This window comes from Corythoichthys intestinalis, chromosome 18 (genome assembly GCF_030265065.1).
Source record: "Corythoichthys intestinalis isolate RoL2023-P3 chromosome 18, ASM3026506v1, whole genome shotgun sequence".
NCBI classification, from domain to species: Eukaryota; Metazoa; Chordata; class Actinopteri; order Syngnathiformes; family Syngnathidae; genus Corythoichthys; species Corythoichthys intestinalis.
In genome coordinates this window covers 41,427,901-41,445,745 of record NC_080412.1, presented here as the reverse complement: position 1 = coordinate 41,445,745, position 17,845 = coordinate 41,427,901, and the positions used below count along the sequence as shown (strand labels likewise).

Below are 17,845 nucleotides of genomic sequence, written 5' to 3'. Positions count from 1 at the left end.
CACATTAGCAATGTCTTTTCACCGCTTAGCTGATGAGCGGATGAAGACTAAGGCAAGACCACGCTAGGAAACATACTTCACAAAAAATTCAAATGAAATGGAAATCAGACACATAAATTTGTGTCAAACTCCCACGAAATACATAGGCATCCACTTCTTTTTAAAGCATTACGATGTAACAAGATTATCCTATCCCCTTCCTGTCCTGTCCCTATCCTATCTACTTCTCAAAGTACAGTGGTACCTCTACATACAGTTGTGGTCAAAAGTTTACATACACTTGTGAAGAACATAATGTCATGGCTCTCTTGAGTTTCCAGTTATTTCTACAACTCTGATTTTTCTCTGATAGAGTGATTGGAACAGATACTTCTTTGTCACAAAAAACATTCATGAAGTTTGGTTCTTTTATGACTTTATTATGGGTGAACAGAAAAAAGTGATCAAATCTGCTGGGTCAAAAATATACATACAGCTGCGCTAATATTTGGTAACATGTCCCTTGGCCATTTTCACTTCAATTAGGCGCTTTTGGTAGCCATCCACAAGCTTCTGGCAAGCTTCTGGTTGAATCTTTGACCACTCCCCTTGACAGAATTGGTGCAGTTCAGTTATATTTGATGGCTTTCTGACATGGACTTGTTTCTTCAGCATTGTCCACAAGTTCTCAATGGGGTTTAAGTCAGGACTTTGGGAAGGCCATTCGAAAACCTTCATTCTAGCCTAATTTAGCCATTCCATTACCACTTTTGATGTGTGTTTGGGGCAGGGGTCGCGTTAACCGAATATTTTCCGTCGTTGACCGGTTTTTTAAAACGGTGACGGAAAAAACTGAAGTCCGTCCGTCATTTTGACAGGTTGCAATTCACACCCCAGACCACAGGGTGGCGAGTGAGCATATTAATTAGCTATTGTCTCTCTTAATGCATGACGTCATTGGCTATTCTGTCAGAATATTGTAGCGTCACCTGGGTCTGGCGGCGGCACCGTGATTGACACATCAACGCGAGGTTCTTATTGGTGCACCCGGTGTGCCAGCGCGTCATCCAATTGGTGGACTAGATTGCCACTAGATTGATAGAAGTTCTACCGTATTCTGACAGACCCGAAGAGGAGAGCGAGATGAACTGCTGTAATTCGACAAGAAATCTGGGCACCGAATGATCACCACAGACTATGTAGTAGTCATTTTATATCTGGTAAGATGCATTTAATATATATTTAGAAGATTTTGGGCTGACAACCACAATTAAGATCGTTGTGTGACGTTGGTGATTGGGGTCTATGTAGTTGCCTCTTTTTCTTTGGGGGCGGAGTTGTTGTTTTGTTGGTGTTGTTGACGGTAAGTAGAGTAAAAAGAGGGAGAAAAATACCACGACTTTCGTGTCTAATTTTTGGCCGCCAAGCAAGCGTTACAATATTAATTAAAAATGAATGAAAACGAAATACTATTGAATATGTCATCATTATAATTTAAAAAATTTAAGTGACGGGTAAAAATAGATTATGACCGGATTTTTATGACCCTGTCAGTCAAAATGACAGACAACGAAAATGTCTAGCGCAACCTCTGGTTTGGGGTCATTGTCCTGTTGGAACACCCAACCCAATCTTCGGGCTGATGACGTTAGGTTATCTTGATGAATCTGAAGGTAATCCTCCTTCTTCATTATCCCATTTACTCTCTGTAAAGCACCCGTTCCATTGGCAGCAAAACAGCCCCACAGCATAATAATACCACCACCGTGCTTGACGGTAGGCATGGTGTACTTGGGGTTAAAGGCCTGACCTTTTCTCCTCCAAACATATTGCTGGGCATTGTGGCCAAACAGCTCGATTTTTGTTTCGTCTGACCACAGAACTTTCCTCCAGAAGGTCTTATCTTTGTCCATGTGATCATCAGCAAACTTCAGTCGAGCCTTAAGGTGCCGCTTTTGGAACAAGGGCTTCCTTCTTGCACGGCAGCCTCTCAGTCAATGGAGATGCAAAACACGCCTGACTGTGGACACTGACACCTGTGTTCCAGCAGCTTCTAATTCTTGGCAGATCTGCTTTTTGGTGATTCTCGGTTGAATCTTCACCCTCCTGACCAATTTTCTCTCAGCAGCAGGTGATAGCTTGCGTTTTCTTCCTGATCGTGGCAGTGACAAAACAGTGCCATGCACTTTATACTTACAAACAATTGTTTGCACTGTTGCTCTTGGGACCTGCAGCTGCTTTGAAATGGCTCCAAGTGACTTTCCTGACTTGGTCAAGTCAATGATTCGCTTTTTCAGATCCATGTATGTAAATTTTTGACCCAGCAGATTTGATCACTTTTTCTGTTAACCCATAATAAAGTCATAAAAGAACCAAACTTCATGAATGTTTTTTGTGACAAAGAAGTATCTGTTCTAATCAATCTATCGGAGAAAAATCAGAGTTGTAGAAATAACTGGAAACTCAAGAGAGCCATGACATTATGTTCTTCACAAGTGTATGTAAACTTTTGACCACAACTGTACAAATTTAATTCATTCAAGGACCTGGTTTGTAAGTCGAAATGGTCGCATGTCGAGCGATATTTTCCCATAAGAATATTTGATAAATTTGTTCCGCAGCCCAAATTCCTACGTTAAATCCTTAACACAGTGTTTTTCAACTGGTGTGCCGCGGAACACTAGTGTGCCGTGAGAGGAATTGTCAGGTGTGCCGCGAGAAATTATGCAATATCGCATTTTTTATAGGGCTGTCAAAATTATCGCGTTAACGGGCGGTAATTATTTTTTTAAAATTAATCACGTTAAAATATTTGACGCAATTAACGCACATGTCCCGCTCAGACAGATTTAAATGTCAGTAGAGTGAAATGCCCACTTGTTAATTGTGTTTTATGGAGTTTTGCTGCCCTCTGCTGGCGCTTGGGTGCGACTGATTTTATAGGCTTCAGCACCCATGAGCATTGTGTAATTATTGACATCAACAATGGCGGGCTACTAGTTTTTTTTTGACTGAAAATTTTACAAATTTTATTAAAATGAAAACATTAAGAGGGCGTTTTTAATATAAAATTTCTAATACTTGTACTAACATTTATCTTTTAAGAACTACAAGTCTTTCTATCCATGGATCGCTTTAACAGAATGTTAATAATGTTAATGCCATCTTGTTGATTTATTGTTATAATGAACAAATACAGTCCTTATGTACCGTATGTTGAATGTATATATCCATCTTGTCTTATTTTTCCATTCCAACAATTTATTTTACAGAATATATATAATTTACAGAAAAATAAGGCATATTTTATAGATGGTTTGAATTGCGATTAATTATGATTAATTAATTTTTAAGTTGTAATTAACTCGATTCAAAATTTTAAACGTTTGACAGCCCTAATTTTTTATTTAACGTAGTTGGGCGGAGTTACAATAGGAAGGGAGGAGTAGGTAGAAGGTTGTGGTTATGTGCTAATGAGTGAGGTATTGTTCGTGTCGTGTTCAAGAACTGCTCGGATTTCTAGCCTTCAGCCACCTTGCTGTCCGCGACAATGTGCACCCCAGCACGTCAACTGGACATCATTTGACTAGTAGAGTTGGGAATCCTTGGGCACCTAACGATTCGATAACCACTCAGAGGCTATGATTCAATTATTAATCGAATATTGGTGACCCCCCTTGCCCCCAAGCGATTAGCTGCTTTTAATGTTTCGTACATTAGTTACAAAAATCCTCTCAGGCTTAACTCAACTATTTCACCATCAAGTTAACAGTTCAAAACAGTAAATAAAATACTAAAGTCCCCATTCTGTATCAGCAGCTTTAAAGTACATTCAATTAATTTGATGTCGTGAATCAACCGTTAAAGTTGTTAAAATTGCTCCAGTATAATTTCCCTTTGTTAGGTTTTGTGTTGGTTCCCTCCTACTGTGTTCATGTGATTGCCCATTGATTTCACCAGTTGTTCCTGCTCCTAGTGTATCGCCACCCTGCATCCTTCTGTGTCGCCCATCTGTTCCTTGTTGTCTCGTTACCCCTCGTCACTGTGTGTATATAAGCTCCCAGTTTCTTTTCACTCCTTGTTGCATCATTGTCTATGTCGATGTCGAAGTCCTGTCCAAGCCCTCGTGTATTAGTCCCTCCGATAGAGTAAGTTTTGTTTGAACCTTGCATTTTTGATCCCCAGTACTTTTGGTTGTAGTTTGTGCTTTTGTTAGTTATTATTAAAACATTTTTTGAGTTCACCGTCACCTGCCTTGCTGCCATTTGTTTCCCTGCATTTGGGTCCACACCACCTGCCAGCCCTGCGTCCCTGACACCCTTCTGTCTACTTTTGACATGTGAAAGTTTTAAAACTGTTTTAAAGATAGATTCAAGTCAAGATTTTTCCAATTTAGGAGTATTTTAGATCAAAAGTTAATTAAGTTCGCTTGGAATGTTCGATACATCTGCTTTCTAGGAAACTCTCCTGCTTTAAGATGGCGGCTATTTACTAACGCCGCCGGCAAGTATGTCATTTCGCATCTTATTTTCTATACATGTGCTGCTAACGCCACCGAGCTTGTTATTTCGCATCTAGGTTTTTATACATGTGATATCTACCGTAGCAGATGTGTGCGTGGTTTGTAGCGGCTATCGTCAGCTGTCAGGTATTATTGTTTTTTTTTTTTATCAAGCCGCATGAGTTGAGCCAGAGCCGTGATTTAAGCATTGTCATTATAATGTTTACTCTCTGTCCGTTCCTCATTGCGTCCTGAAGACCGCGCTGACTGTATTTTAGTTCTGCTTTACTTGGCATATTTCAATAATCGGAATATGGATGTTTGTGAATCGTTCTCGAATCTTCCACGGCCAATTCGCGAATAATCTAGAAATCTGGAATTTCGCACACCTCTATTGATTAGACACGTCAAGTGTTGATATACACGAAAGTGTCCTTTCCATTTTATCCATATTTGACGACCGTCAATCTTCCGCCTGTGATTTGTTCCAAAACATTGTCAAAGACAGCAAAAGAAATCCGAGCAGTTCCCGGAAAACAATGAAATTGCAACGCTACCATAAATCGTCGCATGTCAAGCATGTCGTCATATATCGAGACAGATGACGAGTCAAACTTTATGTCGGATGTCGAAAGGATCGTATGCAGAGGTACCACTGTATTACTAAGACTCGAACCGCCACGTGAGGAAATATGGTGTGACAAAACTTTCTGTGACTGTCCTTATAGAGGGAGACAACGCGTATTCAGATATGCTGTTTTCATCCACTTTTTATCTTAAAAGTCATGTCACCTTCTGTTGCATAAATTTGGATTCTCACTGTTTGGCAGATTAAATGCTTCGGCAGCATTGGAAGGATCCTCGACCTTGCTGATAAACTGATGTCAAATCTGTCTTTTAGAAAGACTCGACGTGTCGAGCATCCCAAAAAGTTGAAGAATTTCTCATCACGGCTTTCTAAATGTGCTTACGTTTTTTTTTAATGTTATCCACTGATGAAACAAGAAAAAAAGAATCTTTCCATGAATATTTCCTGAATATATTAATACAGATTACATTTTAGTTCCGTCTACTTTATACAACAACAACATAAATATTTCTTGTTCATAGAACATATCCGCTATTAGCATGCGTCCTTAAACAAGCTTAGAAATACTTCAACTTGACTAAACAGTTCATTCCCTACAGCCTGATTTAGCCCAGCAATTGCGCACAAACCCAGTGTCCCTTTTGAAAATGACACATAACCCACACGTGAATAACAACATACTGGTTGCTTTCAGCATTTTGTCATTTTTTGGGGGTCTGAATGAACAGACAATATGTTGAGTTAATGAGGGGATTGAAGAGAGCAGGTTATGACTCAGTTCTCAAAGGGGATCAGTTTTTACTGGAGGCAGCGCAATGAGTGGAAGCTCAAGCAGAAGGAGCATTAGCGACGTCCCGCTTACACCGGGCTGTGCTGGGTTGGTGTTAGCAAACAAACAAAAAAAAAACAACCCAAAACAAAGGAACAACACAGTGGTGTTGGCAACTTTAACTGACTGAAGAGTAGACAACCTCTTAAGATTATAAAGTAAAATTATTTGGTGTTTGGTCCTTTTGAAGATGAATCCTCTAGATTAGATTGCCTCTGGTCTTGAAAGGTAGCTCTAAATGGCGCAAAATCCACTAAAAAAGCAGGGTTGTACACTATATGGACACAGGTTTTAGCAGACTGGAAAACATTTTCCTATAAAATAAGGAACTGGTTGCGCTTTGGTAAATAACATTTTCATGATTTTCTACAAAGTTGTGGAGTATTTGTGGTCATCTAGAACAGTGGTCACTAACCTATTTTGCATCACGGACTGGTACAATGTGGGCCTGTAGCTTTTTCCCTGTCAAAAAGCTGTCCAAAGACGTCGCCGCCCACAATACACAGCTAACAGTAGCTAAAGTTACTGTTTACATTGCCTGATGCTGGGCAGCTATAGGTGTGCAAACACCCCAGTCATGGTGGTCAACCACTAGAGGGCGACGTACACAAATATCTACTCGGATTAGTCAAGAAGCGGTCGTTAACAAATGATTTATTAGTTCTCTGCGGCCCGGTAGCAAATGCGCCATGGATCGGTACCGGTCCTCGGCCCGGTGTTTGTGGATAACTGATCTAGAATAGCATTTGTGAGGTTACGCTGGAACATGATGACGGATGAGCAGGGAACAATAGCTTCAAAACTGAGTAAAGCTATTCAATTTGGAATTCGGTTTGAGAGAGACTTTCTGCCACAGGTGGAAGTGTTAAAGTATCATTGGTAGCTTGTTCAAGATTAAGACAGGAAAATATAAATATTTGCAGTGTCTGCAGTCCTGCTATCACTGTATTGCAATGTCTAAGGGCGTATTCACACCTGCCCCGTTTGGACCGGACCAAATTAAAAACGTTTTGGGTGCGCACCTTGAGAGACAGCAAGAACCAAAAGTGGCATTTGCCATGTGGCAAAATTGATTTTGCCATGTGGCATTTTTTTTTTGTATGTGGCAAAATGGATTTAGAGGTATAGTCTGACTTGGGTGCCAGTTGCTTGTCGATGCACTGTAATGTAACGTGCACGGTCAAAAATCACAAACACACATTTTTCTGCCATTCAAAATGAAAGGAAAACTTGGACGTTCATAGCCGTCAATGGCATAGCCTTACTCGGGTGCTAGTTGAATGTCAGTGCGCTGTAATGGTAAGTGTATTGTCAAAAATCTCAGCCGCATATGCTTTTCTGCCATTTAATATGAATGGAAAATTTGGACATTCACAGCCGTCAATGGCATAGCCTTATTTGGATGCCAGTTGAATGTCAATGTGCTGTAATGGTCAAAAATCACAGCCACACATGTTTTTCTGGCATTTAATATGAATGGAAAATTTGGACGTTCATAGCAGTCAATGGCATAGCCTTACGCGGTTGCCAGTTGAATGTCAATGTGCTGTAATGGTAAGTGTACAGTCAAAAATCACAGCCGCACATGTTTTTTTCTGACATTTATGCAAAAATGCCAAATACCCCTCAAAAATGCCACATACAAAAAAAAAAAAAAAAAAAAAATGCCACATGTCAAAATTTTGCCACATGCCAAAATTAATTTTGCCACATGGCAAAAAAAAAAAAAAGCCACATGGAAAAATACAGTTTGTCACAAGGCAAAAAAATACCACACGGCAAAAAAATGCCACATGGCAAAATCCATTTTGCCACATGGCAAAAAAAAATGCCACATGGCATAATCCATTCTGCCACATGGCAAATACCACTTTTCGTTCTCGGCCTTGCTGCCTTTTATGCAGGTGTGAATACAAACCAGCAAACTCTGGTGCGGACCTAAACGCTGGTCCTAGACCTCGGCGGAGAGGTGGTCTCGGGACGCTTCCAAACGTGGTGCGGTTCGCTATAGGTGTGACCTACCGCACCATGGTCTGGACCATAGCTTAAATCACATACCTTTTTGCATGTAACAGGCTTCCGTAGCAAGGAAGTATTGTTTGGATTCAGCGTACGGTGAGTTTCATTTTCTAGCACTTATTTTATATTCACTGTATTTTTCTGCCACACATTGTCGGTCCATGAAAAAAAGGCCCATATCACACCGGTCTGTGGTGCAAAAAAGGTTAGGGACCACTGGGCTATAATATAGTGTAATAATAACAGTTCATATAGATGAAGTTGTGCTGAGAAGAAAAAAAAAAACATTTTAAAAAATCAGATATTGTAATCAGTTAATCACAATGTTACTCATTACTTGAGTATTCTTTTTCTACGAATACTTTTTTACTTGTACTTGAGCAAATTTTTGGATGACTAATTTTATTTTTACTTGATATAGCTATATATATATGTATATATGTATATGTATATGTATATATATATATATATTTATAGTGGAAAACACAGACAAGACTGAAAAAGCAGTTTCTACTCTTGCACCCCTCTTTAAAATAAACTGCCGTATTTTAAGCCAAAAGAACTGTTGCGTTTGATAGAAAAATATGTCTATATGCTGCCATAGCAGATTCGTGGCGCACTGAGCCTCCGAACTATTTTGAATTTGTCCGTTTTACCCTGAAAACCCGTTTACAGACGTCGCGCAACCGCTTTTGTTTCAACCTAGCCATAAAAAGAAGGTAGGTAATTATATTTATTTTTCAAAATGTCCGTCATTTTTAGCTTAGAATCATTAATTGACGTCTCATATTAGTTTGAAAAAAAAAAAAAAAACGACTTAAAAAAATAATTCACTCGCATATTTTAAACTTTTAAACAAATTATGTCACAATGAAAAGTTAGGCATCTGTAAAAAAGTCACGGATATCTACCTCATAATTATTGTTAACTTTATTTTTTTTGTTACTGTAGCATTTTCCCCAATATGTAAGATGATAAATAATCGATCCAAACAAAGAAAAATTGAAAAACAACATTTAAAAGGTTAATTATATGAAAAAGAAAATCTCAACCGCTCCTTGTTGTCTGCGATTTCTGCATCGCGACCCTAGTTATATTACCACGTTTCACCCATAAAATCCCCCAAAAATCCGGCTGTGGCCATTCACATCTGTGTCTTGACACTCGATGATACATCCTACATTGAGTTTTTGGGTCGAAACAAGGTAAGTACGCGATAATATCTCGTTAAAATCGTGGCGTCTTTAATTCTGCTCTCGCGTGCTCTCGCCTCCAGTTAGGGTTTTGCTGTTTAAAAAAACGTTTTTTGTTTTTTTTTTAAATGCCCTCCTGAAAAAATTTGAACAGGAGGGCATTTAAAAAAAAAAAAAACCTTACTTACCTTTTTTCGAAAGTAAAAAGGTTGTGTTTGATAATGTTCTATCAAACACAACAGTTCTTTTGGCTTAAAATACAGCAGTTTATTTTAAACAGGGGTGCTAGAGCAGAAATTGCTTTTTCAGTCTTGTTGGTGTTTTCTGCCATATGTATATATATATATATATATATATATATATATATATATATATATATATATATATATATATACATGGGTAAATGGTGTTATACTTATATAGCGCTTTTCCACCTTTCAAGGCGCTCAAAGCGCTTTACACTATCTCGGCATCGTTCAGTGTCTTGCTCAAGGACACTTAGACGAGTTCATCAGGGTGGTGGTAATATATATATATTAGGGCTGTCAAAATTATCGCGTTAATCAATTTTTAAAATCACGTTAAAATAGTTGACGCAAATAACGCAGATGCCCCGCTCAGAGAGATTTAAATGACAGTACACAGTGAAATGCTCACTTGTTGTGTTTTATGGAGTTTTGTGGCCCTCTGCTGGCGCTTAGGTGCGACTGATTTTATAGGTTTCAGCACCCATCAGCATTGTGTAAGTAATTATTGACATCAACAATGGCGGAGTACTAGTTTATTTTTTGATTGAAAATTTGACAAATATAAAATTTCTATAACTTGTACTAACATTTTTCTTTTAAGAACTACAAGTCTTTCTATCCATGGATCGCTTTAACAGAATGTTAATACTGTTAATGCCATCTTGTTGATTTATTGTTATAATAAACAAATAGTCCTTATGTACCGTATGTTGAATGTATATATCCATCTTGTGTCTTATCTTTCCATTCCAACAATAATTTACAAAAAATATGGCATATTTTATAGATGGTTTGAATTGCGATTAATTGTGATTAATTAATTTTTAAGCTGTAATTAACTCGATTAAAAATTTTAATCGTTTGACAGCCCTAATATATACATATATATATTATCTTGAAATAACACTACTCCACTTGAGTAAAACCTTTGGCTAATCTACCCACCTCTTCTTACACACAGTGCAGAAGATGAACTGCACTTCTAATTAAAGGTATCCAGGCTCACCCTTACAGATTGGGTATGGAGCTTAGTCATCCATATGACCAGTGGTTGCTATTAGGGGCTTCGAGCATCCACTTGTGAGATGTCCAACTGCGTTTCAACTTGGGAATTAATTGGTATCCTACGAACAGAACTCAAAGAGGAGACCAGGTAGAAGGACGGACTTTTCCGTTTTGTGCTTTGATGAATTCTATGACCACTGTCCATATAGTGCATGCGTAAATTTTGATTGTTGCTTGTCCCCTTCCATATTGAATGCTTTCTTGTGCCTTACCTGATACTTTAAAACACATCTAATTAGACTCAACACAGTGGGGGTTGTCTGTTTCAGTCTGTTAAGGCTCTGCTGACTCTGTAGGAAGTGTCAGGTTGAGAAGCCCAACGAACACAGAGGTAAAGTTTCACTGGCAGGACGAGAGGTGGGGGCAAAAAAGAGGGTAGCTTTTGCAGCCGCGCACTGTGTTTAAAACAACGAGTGAAACAGGACAGAGGAAGCCAGAAGCAGTCCAAGCTGGGCCTGGACTTAGTGTTCGTACAGGATCAGTGGGATGCTCATTTGAATTGTTAAAAAGAAAAAAAAAAGTGCTTAAGTCTGGCTGGCTGGCTGCCTCCGCACTGTGCACAGCAGAGAGCACCTTTCATGTTATTTTTTGTGAAACCTGTTCATCAAATAGGAGGTGTTAGGTGTAGAATAAAAATGCAGGTAAGATAAAGAGGGAACCGATGGATGCATATTTTGCTGTGAATATGACAGAAAAGCTTTGTGCTCAAGGGCTCACAGAGCCCAAAAATGCAGCAGAAACATGCAGTTAGACACAGGCAATATACCTTGGAGGAAAAGAGCCGGAGGAGCTTTTGTCCAGACGGGAAACAAAGAATGTGAGGATTTGAATAACAGAATAAACATCAGCAAACAGAAAACGCAACATCAATAACTAGAATTCAAAAGAAAACACAAGATAATGCATGGCGACACATGAATGAATGTGTGGTGGATTATGCTTGTTTTGCATGTTAAAATAAATGAGCGAACAGTGGTAGTCTAGCTGCAGTATGTGGTACCAGCATGGCACATCTGGCTCTGACCAAGTACTGTGTAGTGGAAAGGGGTATTAGTCCTTACAATGGTATGAAAAAGTATCTGAACCTTTTGGAATTTCACACATTTTTGCATAAAATCACCATCAAATGTGATCTGATCTTTGTCAAAATCACACAGATGAAAAAACAGTGTCTGCTTTAACTGAAACCACTCAAACATTTACAGGTTTTCATATTTTAATGAGGATAGTATGCAAACAATGACAGAAGGGGGAAAAATAAGTACATTTAATATTTTGTGCCCCACCCCCCACCCCCCCGGCAGCAATAACTTCAACCAGATGCTTCCTATAGCTCAGATCAGTCTGGCAAATAAAGCAGGACTAATCTTGGCCCATTCTTCTCTACAAAACTGCTGTAGTTCAGTCAGATTGTGCCAGTGATTTCTGTAAGTCTTTAGCAGACACTCTCGGGTTCTTTTTTACCTCTCTGAATATTCTGCGCTGAACTTTTGGCGTCATTTTTGGTGGACCGCCACTCCTTGGGAGAGAAGCAACAGTGCCAAACTCTCTCCATTTGTAGTCAACTTTTCTGACTGTCAATTGATTAACATCCAGACATTTAGTGATGGTTTTGTATCCTTTTGCAGCTTTGTACAAATCAACAATCCTTGATCGCAGGTCTTCAAAAAGCTCTTTTGACTGAGCCATGATGCAAATCAGACAATGCTTCTCATCAAGGCAATTCTTACCAGGTGTGTGTTTTATAGTGGGCAGGGCAGCTTTAAACCACTCCTCAGTGATTGGGCACACACCTGACTTAAATTGTTTAATCTTGGCCCATTCTTCTCTACAAAACTGCTGTAGTTCAGTCAGATTGTGCCAGTGATTTCTCTAAGTCTTTCGCAGACACTCTTGGGTTCTTTTTTACCTCTCCGAATGTTCTGCGCTGAACTCTTGGCATCATCTTTGGTGGACGGCCACTCCTTGAGAGAGACGCAACAGTGCCAAACTCTATCCATTTGTAGACAACATCTTTGACTGTCGATTGTTGAACATCCAGACTTTTAAAGATGGTTTTGTATTAATGATTGCAAGTTGTCCAGGCCTCGAGGCAGAAAACAGCCCCAAATCATGATGCTCCGTCCACCATGTTTCACGATGGGGATGAGGTGTTAATGTTGGAGAGCTGTTCCATATTTCCTCCACAAATTACGTTGCGTGCTACTCCCAAACAATTCAAACTTTGGTTTCATCAGTCAACAAAATATTTTGCCAAAACTTCTGTGGAGTGCCCAAGTGCATTTTTGCGAACATTAAACGAGCAAAAATGTTTTTTTAGACAGCAGTGGCTTTCTCTGTGGAGTCCTCCCATGAACACCATTCTTGGCCATAGTTTTACATATAGTTGATGTGTGCAGAGATATTGGACTGTGCCAGTGATTTCTGTAAGTCTTTAGCAGACACTCTCGGGTTCTTTTTTACCTCTCTGAATATTCTGCGCAGAACTATTGGCGTCATCTTTGGTGGATGGCCACTCCTTGGGAGAGATGCAACTCTCTCCATTTGTAGACAACTTCTCTGACTGTTGATTGATAAACATCCAGACTTTTAGAGATGGTTTTGTATCCTTTCCCAGCTTTATAGTACAAATCAACAATCCTTGATCGCAGGTCTTCAGACAGCTCTTTTGACCGAGCCATGATGCACATCAGACAATGCTTCTCATCAAGATAATTCTTACCAGGTGTGTGTTTTATAGTGGGCAGGGCAGATTTCAACCACTTATAAGTGATTGGGCACACACCTGACTTAAATTGTTTGGAAAAAATTGGTTTCAATTGTTCTTTAAGTCTCCTTAGGCAGAGAGTTCACTTATTTTTCCCCTTTTTGTCATTGTTTGGATGAAATCTTCATTAAATATAAAAACCTATAAACCTATAAATGGTTGATTTTACCCAAAGCACACAGTTTTTTCATCTGTGTGATTTTGACAAAGATCGGATCACAATTGATGCTGATTTTATGCAGAAATGTGAGACATTCCAAAAGGTTCAGCTACTTTTTCACACTGTACATGTATTGCCCTAGTTGCAGGACAATGTATTGCAGTACAAAAACGTCAATAGAGCTGTTAAACGTGCACGGAATGTCACCAAGAGTGCAAAAAGTTAAGCCATTTAACGATTTGTATTTATTTCCTCTCTGCTCAGAACCAAAGACTATTTGTTTGAGTTTTACTGGCACTTCAGCTGAGCTGCTGATCTCTTGATGAATTCAATGCTAGGCTGAAGCCAGCGCCCTGACATGTGACATGGGTCTAAATTACAACTGTAACAGATGTGCAGAGGATTAGGTGATGGTCTGAGCTTAAGGCCTCACTCACTCAGTAAGTTGAGGTGACAGTGATCGGGAAGATGCTCCCTTAGGGATACTAAGCTTTTTTTCTTTTTCCTTTTCAAAGGATTAACAACAGTGTACTACTTTAGATATTGACAATGAGTGTGTTGAACCTTAACCTATAAATCCCAGGTATACAAACAGTGTGTTATTTAAAAATAAATACACGTACAACTCAACTGGGGAAAAAATAACTTTTAGAGAGGGAAATTCATCAACAGTTGAGACAACTAGTGATTTCCCAGATCCGATCACGTCATTGGAAACCGCGCCATTTTTCCCAGAAGATTCGAATTGGGTAGGCATTTGCCGGTGACCGGTTTCAAGGTTTACCGTGGTATGGAAACGCAGGGTCCCCCCAGGATTGATAAATCTAAATTCAAGACTTTTAAGACCTTTTTTAATGCCATTTCAACTGAAAATTAATACTTTTCTCGCACCCGTTATTTAGATAATGATGAATCATATTAAAAAAATAAAGCACTGAACATCAAATTTAACCTCAATTACTAAGTGTGTTTGACAAAAGAATGCACATTTATTGAAGATACAATTAAAACACATTTAAATATAAGGTCTTTCAGAATTTTTTTTCCCAGGATAAAATGGATTTTACACTATTATTATAAAGCAACTTCAGAAATTACATTTGCAATACAACAAGTTTCCCTTTTAAGAGGACCTAGTCAAGGTGCTAGGTAGGTGATTGTCAAGTTGGCCACCTTAACTGTAAAGTGCATGCAATTGGCAGTGAAAGTTTAAAAAACAGCCACTAAATGGCAGTAGTTTCACATTAATTACCACAAAATAAAAAAGCTACACATGACCATTTCCCTTGGTAATCGTTTTTTTCTAATCACATTACAAGAAGTATACAAAACACATGTTAATCCTTTGTTAGCTACTGAAGACATTTCTTTTAATCAGATAGAGAAAATCCATACTCTTATTTAATCAAGAAAAACATTTAAATATACCAGGAGGTGTTTTACTATCACCTACATCATCAGGTTAGTGCACCTGCCAATACCCTATTGAATATGGCTAACTCTTGAGTTAAAACTGCGAATTTTACATTCATTCGAAAGGCAAACCGTGCAAAAATACATTATTGCATCTAACACATTTTAATTGGAGAAATTGGCAACTTACTTTGAAATGTTAAGCAGGTCCACTGCCTTCGCATGACCCATAAACTGCGACGCAAAGTATCTGGATGCGACTTGTTCGCCGATCCAATACCTCACATGCTGGTCCAACTGTTTGGACTTGGTTGTCTTGTTGAGGCTTTCGTCGAACATAACAACTAACGCATCTGAGCAGTTCCTTGCGTTAGCGCACAGTACTGTGCGATTGCCTGCTGTTGTGATGTTGATGCTAATGATGCTAACGGCGCGCGCGCACGAGGTGCAGTGCATCGTAAAAATTCAACGCGTCATCTTCGTTATGGATTAAAAAAAACTTCGCAACAGATATAATTTAGGTCGCACTGAGATGTTCTTCAAAATTAAAACCACGGTGAAAAAATTCCAGACTTACGACAGCTAATTTAACTTTTAATACCTTTAATAATGGAAAACTAAATTCAATGCTTTTTTAATACTTTTAATAACCCGCGGGTACCCTGAAACGTCACGGTTTCTAAACTGCTAAAATTTTCCGTCTCAAAAATGCAGCGGGAAATCCGTGGCTTGGAGCGACAGCGCTCACCACTCCCGCTCCGGGTGTTGCTCTGTCTTTTGTCTGTCGGTGACACAAAACCTGAGCTTTTTCCCCCCTCTCAAAAAAGTCGCTAGTATGGGAGTACTTCGGCTGCCGAAAACTAACAGACAGCCGCGGATAAGAGCAGGACAGCAGGACCTCCAACATGATTTCACATTTATTTGACCATCATCCATCACTTTACACATAATTTAAGGTAAGTAAACGCTGTCATGAACCAGCTACGAGAAGTCACTCCAGCGTGTTTAGTGTGTCTAGCGATGGTAAATCTAATACTATAACGTAAGATTGTTAACGAGGCAAGTTGGCATGCCAAGACGGCTTACTCGTTTCCTCTCTACCATTAGCCTACTTTTGTAAAGTCTTCCGACATTTGTAAACATCTGTTCAATATAACATTTTCACAATACAGCCTGTGGCATTTTTTTTCTCTCTGGCGACTTTCTGTGTTGAGAAAGGGTGCATTTGTAATGTGTAAATAATGATACGAGTCATACACACGCGCTCTGTCTTTTACTCTCGCTCTGCATTAATATTCAACTAATTAATATTGACAGTATTAGTGGTACGTTTTACATAAAATCAATTTGATCATATATTGTTTAAGTCCAGTTCTTTGTTACCAAGGGTTCTTGTTTTATTCATTCATTTTCCATGCCGCTTTTCCTCACGAGGGTCGCGGAGGTGCTGGAGCCTATCCCAGCTAACTCGGGGCAGTAGGCAGGGGACACCCTGAACTGGTTGCCAGCCAATTGCAGGGCACAAGGAGACATACAACCATTCACGCACACACTCATACCTTCGGACAATTTAGAGTGTTCAATCAGCCTACCATGTATGTTTTTGGGATGTGGGAGGAAACCGGAGTTCCCGGAGGAAACCCACGCAGGCACGGGGAGAACATGCAAACTCCACACAGGAAGGCCGAAGCCCGGGATTGAACCATTGATCTTAGAACTGTGAGGCAGACGTGCTAACCACTCAGCCACCGTGCCGCCGGTTCTTGTTTTAATGTTGAGCAATTTTTTTGTAAAAAAAAATTGGAAAAAAGTTAAAAAAAAAAAAAAAATCTTTTTTTTTTTTTTTTTTTAAAACACATACATCTTAAAATAACACATTTTAGAGCTAAAATTGAAATACCGTGATACTGTGATACTGTATTTTTGGTTAAGGTTATCATACTGTCAAAATTTCATCTAATCTCATCTCTCTCAAGATGTATTTTTTTCCCCATTGAGTTCTAAAGGTCAAACTTATTAACTGTGTATAGATAATTTATCTTGGTTTTAGATCTTGTGAAATCTTGGTATTCGAAAAAGAATGTGTATATTTCTTTATGCCACTTGCATATAATGAACAAAAAGTAAAATCACAGTGGTAACACAGCATGCGTTGAAAAAAAAACACAAAAAAAGTAAAATAGAAGTCGTTTTTTTTAAACCATCAGTTCGAAGGACACTCACCGGGTTTTTCTTCTTCTTGTCCTTTTTGGCACTTGGCTTTCTATTGCTGACAAAGTAGTGCAACGTGCCATACTCTATTAATGCAGCAAAGACGAAGATGAAGCACACAGACACAAATAGGTCCATGGCTGTCACGTAGGAGACTTTAGGAAGAGACTTCCTGGCGATGGTACTCAACGTTGTCATTGTCAGCACGGTGGTGATGCCTGGTAATAGATATAACAGAAATGGGTCCCTCTGAATATTCTCGGTCAATTTGAATGTCTGGGCATTGCAAGGCAACTGGACTTTTCTCAGGTTTTGATGGGGAAGCAGCTATTTATACTCAAAATTGACTTTTTGTTGGTTTGGCTTTATAGATGTGAAACAAGGCGGAATTATGGCACGATTACACAAAAATGGTGAAAAATGTTTGTGCTGGTTTGTGCTGTGTAAGGTTTCGTTTGTGCTGCTATCAATTTTAAGATATTTACAATTCTTTTATAGGTCAATCTGAGGTCAACCAGCCCCCCATTTTGATTAAAAACAGCTAATAAATCTCGTGTTCGTCTCACCACCTATCAGATCCAGATCTTATAGTCACTGTGCCCCCAGTTTTGGAACTTCCTACCCCCTGATCTTCACAACATACCCTCTCACTTTTCAAATCCCAAATTCAAAACACACTTGTTCACTCTTTCTTACCCAGCATGATCCTTAGCTGTGTTCTATCTTGGCCTCTTGATTGTATTAATTTATCCTGCTTTTAATCTAATTTTATGATTGTTTTTGTTGTTGAGCTGTTGCGTTTTCATTTTTCTTGTGAAGCGTCTTTGAGTGGCATGAAAAGCACTCTAGAAATAAAATGTATTGTTATTAC

At 39.0% G+C, this 17,845-nt stretch overlaps 1 protein-coding gene across 4 annotated transcripts in view; it reads right to left on the bottom strand.

Moving 5' to 3' along the window:
- Positions 1-17,845, bottom strand: part of gabrg2 (gamma-aminobutyric acid type A receptor subunit gamma2) — a 98,941-nt gene that overhangs the window by 11,884 nt on the left and 69,212 nt on the right. For 2 of the 4 annotated variants that reach the window (XM_057820653.1, XM_057820654.1), the window contains exons 8-9: positions 16,987-17,192; positions 11,190-11,213 (exon numbers count right to left, since the gene is read on the bottom strand). In XM_057820653.1, coding sequence (XP_057676636.1) covers positions 11,190-11,213; positions 16,987-17,192 — 230 coding nt within the window. The remainder of the gene's footprint in view (positions 1-11,189; positions 11,214-16,986; positions 17,193-17,845) is intronic. The other 2 variants (XM_057820656.1, XM_057820657.1) reach the window with 1 other exon arrangement.